Source organism: Theropithecus gelada, chromosome 6 (assembly GCF_003255815.1).
Source record: "Theropithecus gelada isolate Dixy chromosome 6, Tgel_1.0, whole genome shotgun sequence".
Taxonomy (NCBI): Eukaryota; Metazoa; Chordata; class Mammalia; order Primates; family Cercopithecidae; genus Theropithecus; species Theropithecus gelada.
The window spans coordinates 166674239-166694162 of record NC_037673.1 but is presented as its reverse complement, the minus strand read 5'-3'; the positions used below and the strand labels follow the sequence as shown (position 1 = coordinate 166694162).

Sequence of the window (19924 nt, the reverse complement as noted above, 5' to 3'; positions counted from 1 at the left end):
GTGAGATGACTCTGCTCCGGGGGCAAATGCCTGGGGGAACATATGCAGCTGGACCCCTGGACAACTCACGCCAGTGTCACAGGCTTTGTGCGGGAAAGGCTGAGTGCTCAGTGCTTTGGTAGCTTGTCTTGGGAGTCCACCCATTGGCCCCGAACCTGCCATGAGTCTCAAACAAACATTGTTGTGAGGGTTAAATGAGAGTTGTTGATAAAACACCTAGCACTATGGCAAGCACATAGTAGGGGCACACTGAATGCTAGTACCCCCTCTTCTCTTTCTTTGAATCTGAGACAGAAGCAAAGACCTTTGTACTTTGGGGATCCTGCAGGAATTCATCCAGGGTAAATTCCTGGATGTTTGGGGCAGGAGAAGGAAATGGTAGACAGCAGTGCCTGAGCTCTTACTCTTTCCCCAGCCCTATGCAAGGAGCTCCGTATTCATCATTCATTCGATTCTCACATCCTTACAACAACTTCCTCTGGGTCCCTGGTGGCTGCAGCCAACACAGAATACGAAGCAGAGTCCCCCCTTCCTCGACTTCCTACATAACCAGTTTCCTTCCAGGAAGTAGCATACGAATTTTATGGATGAAAACCTGAGGCTTAGGGAGGTGGGGGGACTTGCCTGAGGTTCCAGAGGCAGGGAGTGATGGAGCTGGGATTCATACCCAGACTCAACTTGACTCAAGGCCTGAGATCTTTCTGTGACACCCAGCTCCCAGGAGAGTCACAGGCATGCAAAATACTTAAAAACAAGCCCCTGACTTTCCTGTCCCCACAGTCCCCTGGCCTCTGAGACCGCATGGTGGCCAGACAGGTGATGAGGGAGAAGACCTAGATTTGGTACTGAAAATTGTCCCCAGTCAAGCAGCATCCCAGGATCTGCAAGAGGTGAGGCTTGGAGTGTCAAGGCCTTGGGCTGAGCTTTGCAGATCTGTTCTGGTCAGGACTGGTAAAAGGGCAACCAGTCCCTTCCTTGCCAGCAGGACGTGTAACTCAGCTGGACAAATGGGTCAAAGCCTCTTCCTATGTTCTAGGCTGTAAATGCCAACTCAGATTCAGCACCTAAGATCTGCACCCAGAGATCGCTTTCCTTGGGGCTCAGCCAGCCTGATGCCTCTGGGATCTAGGCCAAAAGCTGGGACCCCTTCTTCCAGGGGGTTTCAAGGACAGTTTACTTGTGCAGATCTCTGTGGTTCTAACCAGGGTGAGACCAACCGTGTTCTAAGAGGAGAAGGGGTCCCTTACCCCCATTGCACTTCTACTCACTATCGGGCATATACGGTAGGAGCTGTAACTCGCACCTGTATCCAGGATGGGGGCTCCGATGGTAGAACTTGAATGTTTAAGTGTCAAAGCTACTTAAAATCTTACCACTCATAGTGACATTCAAACATTAAACAAAACAAAACCCATCATTTCCCGTTTCCTAACTGCTTCCAGTCTCTTTATTCCAGCAACTAACTTTCGAACTGCTGGTAAGGAGACCTGCATTGTCCTCCAGGGCCCAACACACTGGTTCCAACTTCATCTGGACCCATTTGAGGACTCTCTCACAGGTGGTGAGATCAGCTATGCCTCGGCTGGGGACAGGTGGTGATGGAACAGCGTCCAGGCAGAAGAGACTCCAGGATATTAAGCTTTTTAATCCTTGATGTAAGCTCAGCTCCCAGCCAGCCCTTCACGGTTGCTCCTCCTGACTCCCGGAGCCACCAGGACATAAGGCCTGGGAGTTTTACCCCCGGCGCTAGCTGATTCCTTTTGGCTTGCAGAGGTTTCGGGGGTGCAGACAGAGCACTCTTCCTGATGAAGGGACTCGCAGGTCTGTACCTGGCATAGCCGCCTGGGAGGAGTGTGGGAGTGTGGGAGCACCCTCACTGAGTGCTCAAACGCCAGCTGTCACACACACTTCCACCAGAGAATCCAGTCACCCCCACCTGTGAACGTGCCTCTTCCTTCGGCTCCCAGAGATTTCCCCAGGAGGAGAGTCCCGGCGCCTGATGCCCCAGAGGGGTCCAGTCGCCGATGGGGCAAACATCCACTCCGGCTCCCTCCTCTGGTGTTCACACCAACCCTCCCACCGGTTTCTCTCTCCTTTGGATACAATCATCTGTCCGGGCTCCTCGTGGAGAGGGGAGTCCGGACTAAGGGAGGCAGGTGGCACACCCCACCTCGGCGCCCAGCACCCCCAAACCCAGACAGGGGAACAAAAGGAAGAAGGAGGTCGCTTACCTTTCGAGGGTCGCCTTTGTTTGGTTTGCAGAGATGAGAAGGTGCCCATGACGGCCCCCATGGCGGCGAAGACTTGCGTGCGAGTTGGGACCCCGGGCCCTGCCCCTCCCCTTCCCTGGAAAGAAATCCCCGTGGTTTGTCTACTCTGAATTGGAGGAGAGAAAAGCGACCGGCAGCTCGCCTGCAGCTTGGTATTCAGCGAGCGTGGAGCCGAGGCTAGGAGGTTTCTGGATTCCTTCTTCAGCCCGGCACATGCAGGGACTCAGGGCTAGCTGCTCCCCGCGAGCCTTCGGAACCGCTTCCCCGCGCGAGGACCCGGCCCGGCCGGTTCCCTCGCCCAGGGCCGAGGACGGTGCCCTGAAGCCTGCCTGGCACTGGACTCGGGGCCAGCGCGCCCGCCCGGCCAAGGCTGCCGAGCCAGCGCCGCGTGCGGTGCGGGAGCCGCGGTCCGCCCGCCCCTCCTGCCGCACGCTCGGCTCCCCTCCCGGCGCTCGGGCTGGGTCTCGGAGGGCCGAGTACCAATCATGAATGAACAGAGCCCGGACCGCGCGGCGCGCAGCCACAGCGCGCCCGCCCGCTGCCTGCTGCCTGCCGCCAGCGCTCGGGGCGAGAGTCGGAGCCGCGGAGGGGGCGGCGGGCTGGCAACTGCGGAGGGGCGGGGCGGGGGCGAGGGCTGCACGGTGGGGGCGGGGGACACCCGGCCCTGCGCCCTCACCCTCGCGCACCCTCATCCGCCCGGGGTCTGCGCGGGACCCCCAGGAGCATGCGACCCTAAAAGACAGATCCGGGGCCAGGTACCTGGCTGATGGGTGCGGTTCAGGGGGCAGTAGATTGAGTGGCCCCAGGGAGACTCTGTGTGTGTGTGTGTGTGTGCGCGTGTGTGTGTGATGTGCGCGCGTGCGTGTGTGTGTGTGTGTTCCTGTGTGTGGTGCATTGTGATTTCATTTGACTTCAAGGGAAATCTTATTTAACCCACTGCCTGAACTCATGGGGACGGGGAAAGTCGGCCCCACCCAGAAAGGGGTGAAAAACACATCCAAATGGATGGTCACAGCAAGAAGGTGCCGTCCTGCTCCACGGGTCCTTGAGGGTTCTGCAGAATTCTCCCATGGCAGGGCCCACCTTCTACTGACAGGAAGTTGGGGAGGAGAAAGGAGCCCTCAGCCCCTCTGAGCCTTTACACTCCCAGTTTCCTTTTTCTGTTTTTTTGAGAGGGAGTCTCGCTCTGTTGCCCAGGCTGGAGTGCAATGGCGCGATCTCTGCTCACTGCAACCTCTGCCTCCCAGATTTAAGCGATTCTCCTGCCTCAGCCTCTGGAGTAGCTGGGATTACAGGCGCCCACCACCAGGCCCAGATACATTTTTTTGTACTTTTTAGTATAGATGGGGTTTCGCCATATTGGCCAGGCTGGGCTTGAACTCCTGACCTCAGGTGATCCACCCGCCTCGGCCTCCCAAAGTGCTGGGATTACAGGCGAGAGCCACCGCACCCGGCCTGCTCTCTCGTTTTTCTGTTTCTTTCCTCCTTGGTTCTCCCTCTTCTCCCTTTCCAGCTCAAAAATTTATTAGCCATCAGCTCCTGGCATGGGTTGTTAGTGCTTGAAGGGGCAATGATTAGATTCAGGAAGCCATTTCCCTTCTGTGGGTGGCTTCTCACCCAAAGGGCAAAGTTTGCGTCCCTGCCTGTGAACTCAAAGCCTTGTGGTGTTGAAATGCAAGATTTGCTCCCTGGAAGGTGGAGGAAGAGCTTCCCTCCCCCAAGTCTGAGCTGCTTGGGTTCCCACTGAGACCCATTGTGACACCAAGAATCCTTTACCCAAGCTGGCCCCCACACTCCCACCTGGTGATTTTCTCTCTGCCACACAGATACACACCATGTTAGCAGTTCACAGAATGCCCGGACATACGGCCTCATAAACAAGCATGCATGCCCATAAAGTCCCACAAACATATGGGCGCAGCTCCTTAAGTCCGCACAGACATTGCTATTGCACACACAGACAGACCCAAGGCTCATAATACACCTACAATTGCCGCCCACAAAGATGGAGAGACACACAAACACACAGGCATGCAGATGCACACACAGTGCAAAACTGCATCACAGTCACCACATTCACACAGGCTGAACGCCACACAGGCACAGAGTTGAATCCCCAGGATACAAGCCCCTTGAGAGCTGCTTCCCCTAATGCCAGCCCATGAGCTGTCCGCTCAGGGCCACAGGTGGCCTGTGACTTGGCCAGGGTCCCTGAATAGTTTTCTTCACCTATGCAGCATTTAATGCTTTTCTGCAATTCCAGCATGTGTCCTGTTTTGTGCAACAGGGGAGGTGTGCTTACGAACATACTTCCTTTCCTTTGCATTGCCAACTGCTGTGCAACCACATTGTCCACGTGATGCCCACCAAAGCCCTGTGAATTAAGCAGGTGCCTGACCATCACCACAGAGAGAAATTGAGGCTTACCTAGTGTTAGAAATTTGCCTGAATTTGCCCAACCAGGATGTGGGATTAGAAGTTGGTTTCCAGGCCTCTGTCATGGTCTCCTGGGGAATCCCCTGCTCACAGATGAGGGCACTGAGCCAGAAAGACCTGCTGGGAGTCCCATCAGATTCACAGCCTCTGCTCTCCTAACTGCCAGCTCAGGGCTTGTCCAGGCCAGGGAAGCCTTGAATCCTGGAAGACGGGGCAGGGGCTGGTCCCTGCTTCCCTCCTGCCTTCTCTGTTGGGGAAGAGGGCGTGTGAAGCTGAAGCTCGGGGTCACTAGAGGACCAAGTAGGATGTCCAGGATTCAGGGAACAGAGGAGAGCCCTTTGCCGAGGAGAAGGTGAAGCCACCCTGGGTGTCTTTGCCAACTTCTCCGGGACACCACTGTGGGAGCACCAAGCTACCTCCCCCTCGGGGATCTGCTAATTTTCATGGTACCTGAATGACCATAAGGACAGCACTTGAGAGATCACAAAAGTCTAGAATGTCATCCTCTCATTTCTGCTTCCCCACAACCCACTGAAGAAGCAGGGTACAGATGACTTGCTCCATTTTGCAGATCAGAAATAGCAAAGTGCTTCTGGATGTGTTTGCCATTGGCTGCCTCTGAACAGTAGGTGTAAAGTGAAGTCACCAAAATAAAATCCAAACCATTGAACATGAATTATGAGGTCTTTTTTGTGGCCTGTGGCTTCTTCTACAAATCCTCCCTGACCCCGGTGCTCCCTCTGTGGCTCAGCCTACCAGACCCCTCACTATTTCTCAGATGTGTGTTGTGGTTCTGCTTCAGGGCCTTTGCACGTGCTGTTCCCTCTGCCTGGAAAGTTCCTCACCTCTTTCTCCTTCTGGCCACCTGCTGCTTACCCTGGAATATCTACTGCAGATGCCATCTCCTCCAGGGATCCCTCCCTGGCCCCGAGTCAGTACCCCGCTTGCGGTTTCCATAGCACTCAGGGCTCCTTGTCTTATCAGAGGACTCCTTGCTTTGTTTCTCATTGTTGCATTCCTTGCCTGTCTCTCCCTCTGGACTGCTTTAACTGATTTACATACTGATTTAACTCTCTACTTTCTGCTTACTCTCTGGTTTCTGACAGGGGTGCAGTCAATCTATGCTGAATAAATGAATGACTGAGTTGATTTTCTTTGCTCAGTGACCCAGTTAGTAAGTAAAAACTGATGATTACCAGATCATCCTTGCCCCTTAAAGGAAGACACATGCTCTGCCAAGTGAAGATTCATTCATTCACTTATTCATTCAACAAATATTAATTCATTCATGTATCTACCATGTACCAGATATTTACATGCACAATAGCTCATTTATTCCTGCAGACGTCTTGTGACATAGGCATTATTTGCAGATAAATACACACACGTGCGCACGTGCCCGCTGTACAATGCAGCCGACATCACCCCTGAGATGCTCACAAAGAATGTGTCTAAGTAGGAGAACACAGGTAAGTGTGAGGGGCAAGAGAGAAAGATGATGATAACAGGCCCTCTCTCTGCCTCCTGGGAACTTGCAACAGAGAGCAGAGAACTGCATGGGGAGAGAGGGAGTGACAGGAGTGCTGAGGAAGCCTCCCATCAGTCACCCTGACTGCAGGAGCCATTTGTCCTGTTGTCCCTGCCATGATGTACTCACTATGGCAACCTTGCCAGCCCCATCCAACCTGAGCTTCAGTGGCTGTGGCTCCCTTTACTCTGGAAGGTGAGTTAGCTCATGCACTGTCTCCAGCTCTGACCCCTCCCTCATGAACCCTGGTGTAGACTGAATGTTTGTGTCCCTCCAAAATCCCTATGTTGAAGCTCTAAGACCCGGTGTGCCTGTATTTGGAGAAGGGGCCTCTAAGGAGCTAATGAAGGTTAAAAGAGGTCATAAGGGTGGGGCCCTGATCTGATAGAGTTAGTGTCCTTACAAGGAGAGACACCAAAGACCCCCCATGCACAAAGATGTCACATGAGCATACAGGGAAAAGGCAGATGCAACCCAAGGTGAGAGGCCTCACCAGACACCAACCCTGCTGGCACCTTGATCTTGGACTTCCAGTTTTCAGAACCGTAAGAAAATAGATTTCTGTTGTATAAGCCACCTAGACTGTGGTATTTTTTGAAGGCATTCCAAGCGGACCGATACACAACCCCAGTGTCAATCCATGAGCTCAGAAGGTTCTAGGTGCAAGGCCTTCGTTCTGCCATGAGACTCCATATAGGACTCCTTAGGGCACCCCTCTGAGGCTGTTCAGGGAGGAAGGAGTGAGGTCGTCAGACCTGCAGAAATCCTGTTAAAACATGCATGTGCTTGTCTGAGTTTATGTAACACACAAGTCCTGTTCTTTCCCTCCCTTACTCTCTCCTGTCTTCCTCTCTGTATCTCCTTCTTTCTTAATTTATTTCTTCCTCCCTGCTCCTTTTCTTCTTCCCTACTCAGTGCTCCCTCAGCCATGTTTCTTCTCATCCTTATGGACAATAGTAGTTCCTTCCAGGCACAGAGGTAACATAGCATCAGATTGAGAGCACGAATTTGGGAGGCTGCTAGAACTGGGTTCAAACACTGAGCTTGCCCCTTTACTCTGAAACTGTGGACATGATGAGTACGATCTGTGAACCCTGCTTTCAGCTTCTTGTGGATTACATTCATAATTCCTTTAGTAACTGGTTGTGTTGCTGTGAGGGATTGGTGACATGATGTTTGTAAGGCTCTTAGCAGGTGCCTGGCACAGAGTGGCCCATTATTGAAGGTGGACTGCCCTATTCCTGTTGCTATGGGCCAGACATCCTGCTGGGCTAAAGGGGTATAAAAATGAGTAAGCCACAGCCTTTCCCTCGGCTTCCATCTTTGCTCTTCATCTGTTTGATAGGAAATCTATTCTCAGGGTCCCCATCTGGTATTAAAAGACTCAGATTAGTTAAGGAAGGGAATGCAGTTGGCACCTGATTATGTGCAATTCAGCACTACGCTTGCTGCTGTCTTGTACCATTTCCCAAATGTTCTGCATGCATAAGTCTGGCCTCAAATAGACTGGGAGCTTTTAGAAAGCAAAGGCCGAGTCTCCTGCTTTGCATTTCCCCACTCCACCGCCCCCATCCACCGCCACTCAGCCTGGCCCAGAACATCCTAAGTGTTCTACAAATACTCAAACTGAGATCCTTCAGGGCAGGGGAAAGGGTGTCATCATTTACCCTGAGTTCATATGAACCCAATCCCATGTCGCCTGGTATGTAACCCTGGCCCTTAGCCTCCCCACCTGTGGAACATGAACCCAATCATGTCATGGGGTTGTGAGAATGGGGTAAGATAAAGTAAAGGGAAAGCACTTGTCTCTCTGTAAAGCACTCTGCAAAAGTCCTTTATTGTTATTTGCTTTGGGGTTCATTGGATCATTCATTCATTCATTCAATGAATATTTATTAAGCACCATCTACCTGCCAGGCACTATTCTAAATATATGGATCAATAACGAGCAAGAAGAGGCAAGAGTACCTGCTCTCAGGAAGCTGGAGGTCTAGAGCTAAAGAAAATCAAATCATCTCCTCATCGCAAATTGCATTCAGGCTGGGAAGGAAAGAGTGGGGCAGTAAGCTCAGGGTAGCAGGTGCTTGGAGAAGCCAGGTATCACCTTGTGTGAACAGTGAAGTGATGACATAGGACATATAGGTCTTCAGAGGGCAGGGAAGTAGATATGACTTTCAGGTCAAGGAGATGAGGCTTAAAGTCCTGAGTTTGTTTTGTGACCTTGGGCAAATTATTTCACCTTTGAGCCCCTCAATTTCATCATGTTTGCAAGGAGAACAATCTCAGCAATATCAATGGAGGTTGCAGGGTGAGGTTGAAAGTTACTGTGGTTACAAAAGTGCCTGACACAGGGTCTCCCTGGCTGGAACACAGTCCTGATTCAGAAAACACAAACTCCATGCTTCACTTTCCTCTTCCAGTCCCCTTTGCTTGGACCTTCTCCCCTACCTCCCCAGGAGGAAGAAAAGACCTTTGAATAGGACTTGGGTTTGGGAAGCAGCTCTCCCGGGCTGCATTCTTATGCATCAAGCATGGCCTCATCTGTCAAGGTTGATCATGTTCTGGAGGGAGCAGGACTGACGTGGACTGCAGGGGAAGCCGGGGAAGCCAGGGCACAGGCTCTGCCCTTCATGTCCTGATGGCTGCGCTGCTCAAGGATTCCCCCTTCACGCTTCTGCACTGCCACAGTCTCCACCAGAGCTGAGATGAGTTCAGACAGAGTGCAGCCACCCACGCAGCTGGGACACTGGCGGTAAAGCCCTCCAACTTACCCAGATCCTGCTAGGAGTGCGTGTGTGGCGGGGCGGGGGCAGGGGTAGTCAGGGAGAGCGAGAAGGATATTCCTGGAGACCAGGGAAGTCATGGGTGCCAGCACTATGCTTGGCGCAAGGCAGATACTTCATGAATATTGATCAAATGGCTGTCTGGGGGGTGGACGGAAGGGTGGATAGAAAGGGGACGGGTGGCTAGATGGATGGATTCAAATATGTTCTAACAAACTGTAAGTATCTGATAAAACCTGTGAATCTTTTCCCCCAGAGTTACCATGCAGCATGAACACATGCTCACACTTGGTGTAGAATTCCAGACCCTCCCCCGTGAAACACAGCCTTGGACACTTGGTGAAGAAACTTTGTGCTAAGAAGGAAAGGTTATGGTAAGTGATTTTATCCATTCATCCCTTAGCTGTGTGCCTTTAACTTCTCTGATCCTCAGTTTCAACATCTATAAAACAGGTACAATAATCATGCCTATGTCTTAGGGCTGCTGTGAGGATTAAATGACTAGAAGCATTTAAGTGCTTTAGTGTGGTACCTGGGAGATTGCAAGGCTCATGAAAAAGGCAGGTCATTAACATATCCACTAATCTGCATTCATTCATTCAATCATTCATTCACTCATTCATTCATTCACTCACAACTTTGTGAGGGCATCGAGTGAGTGCCTCTCATTCATCTCACCTGAGCAGGGCTCTGGGGCTCTCTGCAGAGCTTGATTCTCACTGCATTAGGGAACTCACAGTCTCAGGGTGCTTAGGTAAACAAGTCACTATAACATCCCAGACTTCACCAAGATCCCTCTCTAGTTCTGCTGCTGAGAGTCAAAGGCACCGAAGTCCTAGAGACTCGGCAAGGTCAGGGGTCTAGATCAGCCTAGGAGGGTGAAGGTCAGGGTGGAGAAATCAAGGGTGGAGCTGGGTAGAAAGGGATGGGAGCTGGAGGGAGTGGAAGTGAGACTTGAGCAGAGCAGAGCTGAGGTGGGGTGAGAGTGGCCCTGGGCAACTGCATTTCCAGGCCACAGTGGTGAGGTTGAGGGTGGACAGGCGAGACTGAAATAATGGGGGCAGCGGAGACAGATGTTGTAGTTAGAATTCCTTGTCTTTCTAAAGTGTGTGCAAAACATGGATCCATAATCTCCTTGGGTAAATGTCCAGGAGTCAATGGTGTTTCCTCCCCTGCTTTAGTCTCCCGAGGTGATAGAGTAATTGCATTAGCAGTGGCGGCCTCTGTTTATGGAGTTCTTGCCGTCACATGCCTGATCTCACTTAATCATTTCAATAGCCCCATAAGGAAAGACTCTCATTATCTCCTGTCTTATATATGAGGTAGCTAAGGCACAGTGAGGTTAAGCAACCTGCCTGAAGTCACACAGTGAATAGATGGAGAAGCTGGCCTTGAACTCAGATGGTCTGACTCCAGAGCTCACACTCTTCGTGTAGCTCCAAGTCCTCCTGCTGCTCTTGCCACTGACCTCTAGCACTGTTTCTCTAGGGAGGCAGCAGTTCACTGGGGATTCACAGATAGGAGAGATGGGTGCATAGGGTAGGTACAAGGGTCCCCAGCCCTCTGAGTGGTGGATGATGCTCCCACCCATCCTTTTAGTGCCTGAGGGCTGCAGTTGTGATTACCAGCCTGCCAGGGTGCACACAGGGTCTTTCCCTCTTCAGCTCCTGCAGCCTGAAGACCCTGAGGAAGTGAGCAGGGAGGGGAGGGGGGAACAGTAACCCTGCTGCTGCCTGATGATTAGTAATCATGCCAGTGATGAGCCGATGAGCACACCCCTGACCCTGCATGGCCCGCTGAACATGTCAGAGCTGGCTCTGGGCTCCCAGGCTCTCCACTCCCGGCATTGCTGCTACTGCAATTGAAGCCTGAAGAGGGAAGAAACCCAGGAGGAGGGAAGGAGGAAGGAATAGGGGAGAAAAGAGTCTCAGTTGCCCTCGTGCTGAGGACTCACTCTGGGACAGGGCCCGCAAAAATGAGGCAACATACAACTGAGATATTAACGGATGTTCCTTCTGTTACTTCCTGTGACCACACACCCTGTTGCACATTTGAGCTGTGGCATTCACTACCTGTGGAAGAGGTGGCACAGAAACAATGGTCACATCTTGGATTTTGAGACGAAACGCCTGGAAGAATATATGACCAGTTGGAGGGCAGGAGCAAGAGGGGTTTGCCCTTGTCCTCCACTTCAGGCGGAGTTTGAGGGTTGGTGGCCTGTTCAGCACTGAAACCACAGACTTCAGTGGAATGTGGGCGCTGAGAGCAGACCCTGGGAGAGTGAACACAGCCTAGGGTCCCCCTCTGAGGCCTGCTACCTCTGTGTGTAGCAGGAGCATAGTACTGTCACTGACCTGGGTGTCTTTTTCAGGCAGGGGTTCCTGACCTGCCTCTCCTGGGCAAGTCTGGTAAGGAGAAGGGGAATCTTCCCCTGCACCCAACAGTAGTGGGGTCCAGAAAACCCTCCTAGAGCCTGGGAAGCTCCAGCTGCGACCTGAATGGCACAGTGACCACAGAGTGCACAGGAACCAGAACCTCTCGGGGCGCCTTTCTGGAGGCAAGCACCTTTCTGATAGGGCTGCCCGCCGAGGTAGAGCCCACTTCATACTCCATGCTCCATAAGCCCATCCCAAAACGTTCAGGCAACACTGGGGATGGGGCATCCTGAACTGATTGAGGGTTCTCTGCCACTAAGAGGAATGGGAACTTGGAATAGAAATTAAGTTCAGTGATTGAAGCAATAAGCAAAGTAACTTTCTGACACGTCAGAGTGAGTTATCTGAAATTCTTAGCTATTTGTAAAACGATCCTCACAATGCCACTATGGCAGGTACTTCTCTTTTCTCCATTTTATACATTAGCAAACTGAAGTTCAGAGGCATGGTGTAATTCGCCCGAGCCACAAAGCTTGAGTGATCCGTAGAGTCTGAGTTTGAACCCGATCTCTCTGCCTACAAAGCTAATGCTATTATCCACTAAGGAAGGAAAGAAGACTGGAACAGGGACGGGAAGAGAAAGAACTGTGAGGAAACAGCAGTATTGGGAAGAAGAGGTGGGCGATGGGGAGCCCTCCTCTCATCCTCCCTCCCAGGATGAAGTTGGTCCTGAGTCAGAGAAGAGTGACTGTGAAGAGCCTTGGTCTTGGTTTAGAGAACAACGCAGGACATAGGCACACAGCATGGCACATAGATGGCCAGGTGGAGGGAGAAGGATGAAGCAGCAATTCCAAGAGCTGTGACACTCATGTAGCAATTATTACCTGGGCCCCCAAGGGCACCACCTTTCCTCCCAAGAGTGCCTGCAGGAACCTCCACCTGAGAGGCCAGGCTGGCCCTCTTCTTCCTCCCTCACTCTACATGGAAGATCCCTTCCCAGGCTGACACAAGACACTACCTTGACTAGAGCTGCCCTTCAAGCCGAGTTCTGTTTCTGTTGCCCCTTCTTGCACTGGGCTGGCCTGTATCAAGTGAAGGGGTTGGGCACTCTAGCTGGTGCTGGGGGGAGCTAATTGACAGTCCAGGGCTCTCTTGCCCTAGGCTGGCATTTGCATGATCCATTAGTATTCATGCCCACAGCTCAGGGCTGCTCTGGATGGAGGACACTATGCAGATGAGCATCGAGCAGGGTGTGCAAAGAGAAACTGATGTGGTTTGCTGGGAATCAAGGCTACTAAGGAGACTGAGGAAGGCTGCAGACCTGAGATTGGAGCTTCTCGCCTGGTTCCCACATTGCCAGTCCCTGGGGTATCTGCTGTCTATGAGGTATGGGCTCCCAGCCAGTCCCTCCAACAATTTAGCCAGCATCCACCGGGCCCTTGTTCTGCCCCACCTGTCCTGGGATGGCACCAGGGAGGCAGTGAGAGATGAGGTGGGTGTGGTTCTGGACCTTAGAAAGCTCACAGTTCTGTGGAGAGAGTGGAGTATGCACTATTTGCAATCATCCAAGAGGCCAAACCAGCTGAGAAGAGACATTTAATTAAGCCTGGAGAAGGAAGAGTGGGGCATGGGGAGGGGTCCAGGTCAGGCTTCTCAAAAGAGGAGATGCTTGAGTGGGGTCCTGAAAGATGAATCAGAATTTTCCAGCCAAACACCACTCATAACACGTGACTTCATTCAGTGTCCTCTGTAACCAACCACCTGCAGAGGAGTCACAGTCTATTTCACTCTCATAAGGGTGCCCTGGTGAGCTAAGCAACAATGCTTCACTAACCCCATCTATGGGCTCACCAACGTGCAACTGGAGGGACTTTGGAGAAAGCAGGTCCAGCCACCACGGGTGACTTAACTCGATAATGCCTGTAATTCGTGATTGAAAGGAGTGACTGAGTCACCCAGAGCAATGGGATCTTCCTAAAGATCTCCAGGGATGGAACCCTCCAACTTCTATATGCAACCGATTCCAACCTTCTACTCAGATCTAGGAAGTGCCTTCTCATATCTCATGAATTTCTGCTGAACTGAAGAGCATTGACTCTTACTACTCCAGGAAGAAGGGCATGGAATGCCTCATCTGAGAACCCATTGTGCAAGCTGCCAGAGCCACACAAAGCCCTGAGTGTCTTCAATTCAGCATCAGGGTGGGATGGGGGAGCTCACATTTGGTGGGGGATACAGATACACGTAGTAAACAAAACTTTCTACCACAGAAACCAAGTAGACGGGACTGGTGGAGGGCTGAGGGATTTGACCTGCACTCAGGCTCTGATTCTGACTGTGCACATCTGTGGCATCATAGAAAGGGGCCGGGAGAGGTGGCTCACACCTGTAATACCAGCACTTTGGGAGGTCAAGGTGGGTGGATCATGAGGTCAGGGGATCAAGACCATCCTGGCTAACATGGTGAAACTCTGTCTCTTCTAAAAATACAAAAAATTAGCCGGGCGTGGTGGCAGGCGCCTGTAGTCCCAGCTACTCAGGAGGTGGAGGCAGGAGAATCACTTGAACCCGGGAGATGGATGTCATGCCTCTGCACTCCAGCCTGGGCAACAAGTGAGACTCTCTCAAAAAAAAAAAAAAAAAAAAAAAAAAGATATTTGGTCTCTGTCTCCCATTCCTAGCACAAAGTCCCTAAAACCCTTGGAGTTTCCCAAGTGATGAGGGTATAGGAGCATCTTTTGTTCCAATGAGGTGACTCTTGGTGAGCCCTTGATAGCTTCAGGATTGGGCTGGTCACCAAAAAGACCAAGCCTTAAGTGGAAGCTTGAGACCTTCAGCCCCACCCCCAACTTCTGGAGAGAAGGGGGAGGATGGAGATGGAGTCAGTCACCATTGGCCAATAATTTCATCAATCATGCTTATGTAATTGAACGTCCATAAAAACCGCTAAGCACCAAGATTTGGAGAGCTTCCCTGTTGGTGAGCGCGTGCAAGTGCTGGGAGAAAGGCCTGTCTGCAGAGGGCATGGAAACTCGATGCCTTCCTCCCCCAACCCCGTACACTGCCTGATTCATTCATTTCATTTGGCTATTTCTGAGTTGCATCCTTTAAAACAAACCAGTAAAAATAAGTAACATGTGTTCCTGAGTTCCGTGAGCTTCTTTAGCAAATTATCAGACCTGAGGATGGGGTCTTAGGTCTTAGCTACCTCCCCTGGCCCCTTTCTATGAGACCACAGATGTGCATAGTCAGAATCAGATCCTGACTTGACTTATAACTGATTGGTCAGAAGTCCTGGTGGTCTGAGACTGGCCACTGGTGTCTGAAGTGGGGGTAGTTTTGTCGGACAGGGCCTTTAACCTGCGGGGCCTGTGCTAACTCTGGATAGTTAGTGTCAGAATTGGATTGAATTGTTGGGTACCCAGAACTGGTGTCCGAGAAGTGGAGAAAAGTTGGCGTGAGCAGGAAAAGAGAACTCCTCAACATCATTCTGAAAACTCAGAAAGAGTCTCCCCAGAAAACAAGGGCTCCCCTAGAGTTATACTACTGGAAGTTAGAGGGTCTTTATATGCCATCTAGCTGGGCCCTATTTTCACAGACGGCCCAGGGAGGGGTGAAGTCTGCTTAGCAAAGCACAGAGAGACAGTGACAGAGCTGGGACTGCAACTTAGGGCTCTGGAAAGGTTCCGGCATATTTAAAATTCCGTGAGTTTGCCGCAACTGCCAAGACCTCCCCTGTAGGTCTAGATGCACATTTACTCTTGGCTTCCTGTGAGGCATAAATGAGCACAGGAAAAGGCCTCTGCCCAAAAATGTTCCTTTTTCCCCTTTACTGAATGCCCTCAAGATGACGTAATATCACATGAAGCTTAAACCACAAATATCTGGAGGAAGTTGGCACTGACCTGGAATTCAGACCAAAGTACAAATGACTGATATTATACTGTGAGCCAGATTTGCTAGGTAAGTGATGAGGAGGAAATAAGAGCACTGGAGATTTGAATCCGGTTAGAGCGGTGGGAGACGTGGGCCAGGAGAGTAGCCTGAGGCCTTCAGTACATCACGGAAGCAAGGGTGAGGGCGGTCAGCTGAGTCAAGGATATGGCCTATCCAACTTTGGATGCTCCAGAGGCCTTTGAACAAAGTAGGTTCACCATGAATATAGATGATTTTGAATGCTTTCACTTTGCAGGGGATGAGCATGAACAGAGAGGTTAAGCAACTCAGCCATGGTCACACAGCACTTCTCATGGCTTACTGAGTATCTCAATTTACACGCAGATATTGGCTGGAAAGTATCGGAGAGAACCTGTTGCCCCACCTTGAACCCTCTCAGTCTTATTCACTGGGGTGGAGTGGAGATGAGTGTGCTGGGAGACTGGTGAATGTCCTTGACCCTCAAACCCTGGAGTTCATCTCCTTCTTGCAGCTGCCAGGCTCATTATCCCCTGCATAAGGCAGACATCCCAGGGCTGCCTGCAGGCATGTGGGGCTTGGGGCAGTGGGAAGGGGGATCTGCGGGAGACCCTCAGTTCTCCCATTGCTTTGCTAGGGACCCAGTGACTAAGTTTACTTTATGAGGCTGGAAATAGGGCATATGTTTTAGCCTCAGGCCTCATTCCCCAGGATAGCTCCCGCCAGTGATAAAGAGGGTAACTTCTGCCCTGAGCCTCCATTTTTTCTCAAATTGTTCATGGGAGAGGAGTGTGAGTGATTGCTACCTTTCAACTTCAAGACAAAGCACAGTTCTGGGTCCAGAATCCCAGCCGCAAATAACGTCGCGGTTGTATTTCGCGTGGTCTGCTCAGAACTGTCTGAAGGTGTGGGTGCACACCAGCGGGAGGAGGCAGGGGACCAAGAGAAGGGGGTCTAGCAATATGGAGAAAGAAGGAGAGAGGTCAGGGGTTGGTGAGGCTCTGGGGCCTTTCCAGGACACTGAGGGAGAGGAGAAGGGCCAGCCCCTGCCTAGGGGTCTCCTGCACGAGGCCCTTATCCCCAGGACGGCCCTGGCCAAGATCTGGCGGCAACCAGACAGTCTCATTCCTTCTCTGCTGACAATGTGCAATCTTGGTTGCCTATAGCACAGCTTTCTCCTTCTCGAGGGAAATTTCTGTCTGTTTCTGACAGCGGTCCTCCATCTCTTGGGGTAAGTGCTGAGGTGACGGATGGAGTCATCATCCCCTACCTCTTCCTTCAGTGCCTGCAGCCTCCCAGGCTGCTCCATCACCACTGTGGGGCCACTGGGTCAGCCTCCCCGCCTGGCTGGCCTCCTGCCCTCTGGCCTCCGGGGGAGAAGGCACATCCTTCCTCTTTAACACTAATGAAGTCTTCCTTCTGCTCAGAGCCCGATTGGGCTCGGGGTCAGTACTCTTACCCACTTGGCTCAGCTCTGCACTCTGGCTCAGTAATTACACCCCACACCTCATTGCAGACAGGCCCCAGCTCAGCTTTTCTGCACCTTCACCTCCTGGAATCTTAAAAAGTCCTCTCCAGGCTTCAGGGACTGTGGGTGTGTAAATTCTCTCCCTCTTCCGGGTCCTCTGCAGGCCTGGCATTTGCTCATGTGGATGCTCCCCCGAGCACACACACTCAAGACACCCTGGGCTCTGTTCCATCTGGCTGAGTCTCAGTCCTTGCTCTTGGCTTCGCTCATGTCATGTGGCCTCTCCCCCAGGAAGCCTTCCCTGGTTTACTTCATAGTCTCTCTCTACATTCTGAGAGCAACATGTGGTACCTGCTTGCTTCTTGGAGCTCTGGACATCCGGCACTGGGAGCACTGGGCTTTGTACCTTTTAGGTGCATACACTAAATTGTGAATGGATGAGCAGATGAATGAATGAATACGCAATTATGGGTCTATCCTCCTCCTCTGATACTTAACCGTATGTTACTTTGTTTTGCTTTTTAACTGCTTCACAGAGAGTGATGATGGAAAACCCTTGAAGGAAGGACACTTTTCCTACATGTGACTACTCATTCATCAGCCAGGCTCATCCAGCAGACCTCATATGCACCAGGCATGAGGACACAAGGACTCATGAAGCATGCCTCTGCCCTTCAAGAAGCCCTAGTGTCATGGTTCTTGGCCCTTCCTGGGATCCTTTTGAAAATCTGATGAAACTCTGAACTCTCTCCCTCAAAACACAAACACACCAAATGGTTAAAATATGGGATAAGTGTCAAGAACCCCTGAAATCATAATTTAAGAACTGCTGGTCTGGTGAGAAAGAGAAGCAAGTTGATTAGGCAATTTTAATATCTTTTGCTAAAGGCTATTCCAGGAGGCACCATCAGCTTATATTGGGGGTTCACAGAAAATAGTGATTAACTCAGTTTGAGGTGGGACAGGGTGTTTCAGGTAGTTGGGGATCAAGGAAGATATTTCAGAAGGGCTAACTCTTGAGGAATGAGTAGAAACTTATGAGGCAGTCAAAGGGAGGCAAGGAGGAAGGCGAACCAGCATGTACAACATGCAGGCCAATGTGTTTAGTGGTTGCCAGGAGCTGGGAGGAGTCAGGGCTTTTTTTCTGGGGCAAGAAAAATGTTCTGTGACTAGGCTGGGAGCAGTGGCTCATGCCTGTAATCCCAGCACTTTGGGAGGCCAGGGCAGGTGGATTCCTTGAGCCCAGAAGTTTGAGACCAGCTTGGGTAACATGGCCCCTGTATCTACAAAAAATACAAAAATTAGCTGGATTTGGTGGCATGTGCCTGTAGTCCCAGCTACTCAAGAGGCTCAGGTGGGAGGATTGCTTGAACTGAGGAAGTGGAGGTTACAGTGAGTTGAGATCACTTCACTGTACTCCAGCCTGGGTGACACAGCCAGACCCTGTCTTAAAAAAAAAAAAAAAAAGAGAGGAAAAAAAAAGAAAAGTTCTGTGACTAAATCGTGATGATGATTTCATGACCTTGTGAATATGCTGAAAACATGGAATTGTGCACTTTAAAAGGGTTAATTTATGCTATGGTGTGTGAATTGTGTTGGTTAATTTTGTGTGTCAACTTGCCTGGGCCATAGTACCCAGTTGTTTGGTCAAACACCAGTCTAGATGTTGCTGTGAAGGCTTTTTTTTTCAAAGAAATTAACGTTTAAAACAGGAGTCTTTGAAGAAAGCAGATTACTCTCCATAGTATGTGTAAACTTCACTGAGTCAGCTGAAGGCCTTCAGGGAAAAAGACTGAGGTCTCCCCAGGAAGAAACAATTCTGCCTGCAACTTTTCCCTGGGTCTCCTGTCCTGCCGATTTTGAGTTTCCCTTGACTACCTGCCCTGCCGATTTTGAATTTGCCAGCCCCTATAATCATGTAGGCCAATTCCTTAAAGGAAATCTCTTTCTCTCTAGGTATATAGATATGTGTGTGTGTGCATGTGTGTAATATATAATAATGTGTATAATATATATACGCACACATCCTATTAGTTCTGTTTCTCTGGAGAACCCTAATACATGAATTATCCTTCAACTTAGAAATGTTCATTAACGAGGGATTAAATAGATAATAGTGAGACCATAAAAGACAAGTACACAGGCATGCACCAGTGTGGTGCACTCAGGGTGGCAGGTACAGGCTGGGGAGGAGAGAAAGTTGGCTGGGGCAGGCAGGGGCCAGACGATGGCTAGCCTTGACTATCAAGCTGTGGCCCTCTCTTGCCTGCAGGATAGCAAATCTTAGTTGGGTTACTTTTGATTGCAAAAACCAGAAACTGACTCTGGCCAACTTCAGCATAATGAAGAAGCTATGAGAAGGGTATGGATATGGGTATGCTTCATGAGTCCTTGTGTCCTCATGCCTGGTGCAGATGAGGTCTGCTGGATGCTTAAATGTTAAGCATTTAAGCTTGAAAATGCTTAACAACCAAATCCAGAAACTGGCAGGAGCCAGGGAAATCCCAGAAATCTTGGCAGCAGGAACTCATTACTTGTATTTCTTAAGGATAAATCAGTTGCCACCACTTTTTGTTCTTGATTCCTCTGGTCAAAATGCAGGATCTCAGGAAAGACAATGTGATTGGTCACATGTGAGTCCACATGCCCAACCCTTGCACTGGGAGTGCAAGGCAGAACCCCTTGTTTGAAATTCTTGCCAGTTGGGTGGTGTCTGTGGCTGCTGCTGGGAAAATGGGGAGTAGAGGCTTGCAGGTAGATCAGCCAGAGTATATGGCACAGGTGACACTGGAATCCCTGACCTGCTAATGAATGAAAACAGGGCCTGATGTCCACTGAGTCGAGCAACTGGGCCTTTGTTACAGCAAGGACATTGTCCCCACCTCTGGCTGTGTTGGGATCACAGAACACCTGTTGCCAGGGAACAGAGTTTTTTCACAGGTCCCTGATGTTTCTAGCTGTGTGACCTTAGTCAACACACTCAGCCTTCTGAAATGCAACATCTGGGGGGAAAAATGAAAGAAAAATGAAGCAAGAAGAAGAAGAGGAAGAAGAAGAAGGAGAAGGAGAAGGAGAAGGAGAAGGAGAAGGAGAAGAAGAAGAAGAAGAAGAAGAAGAAGAAGAAGAAGAAGAAGAAGAAGAAGAAGAAG

The 19924-nt window shown here is 50.8% G+C and overlaps 1 protein-coding gene across 7 annotated transcripts in view; it reads right to left on the bottom strand.

Moving 5' to 3' along the window:
- KCNIP1 (potassium voltage-gated channel interacting protein 1) overlaps nucleotides 1–19924 on the bottom strand; it is a 385234-nt gene that overhangs the window by 229031 nt on the left and 136279 nt on the right. For 3 of the 7 annotated variants that reach the window (XM_025388844.1, XM_025388839.1, XM_025388841.1), the window contains exon 1: nucleotides 2232–2830. The exons of 2 other annotated variants lie outside the window; for them this stretch is intronic. Coding sequence is in view for 4 of the 5 variants with exons in the window: in XM_025388839.1 (XP_025244624.1) it covers nucleotides 2232–2292 (61 nt within the window). In the remaining variant the exon portion in view is untranslated. Of the gene's footprint in view, nucleotides 1–2227; nucleotides 2831–19924 lie in introns of those variants that run through there. 2 more of the 7 variants (XM_025388837.1, XM_025388843.1) reach the window with 2 other exon arrangements.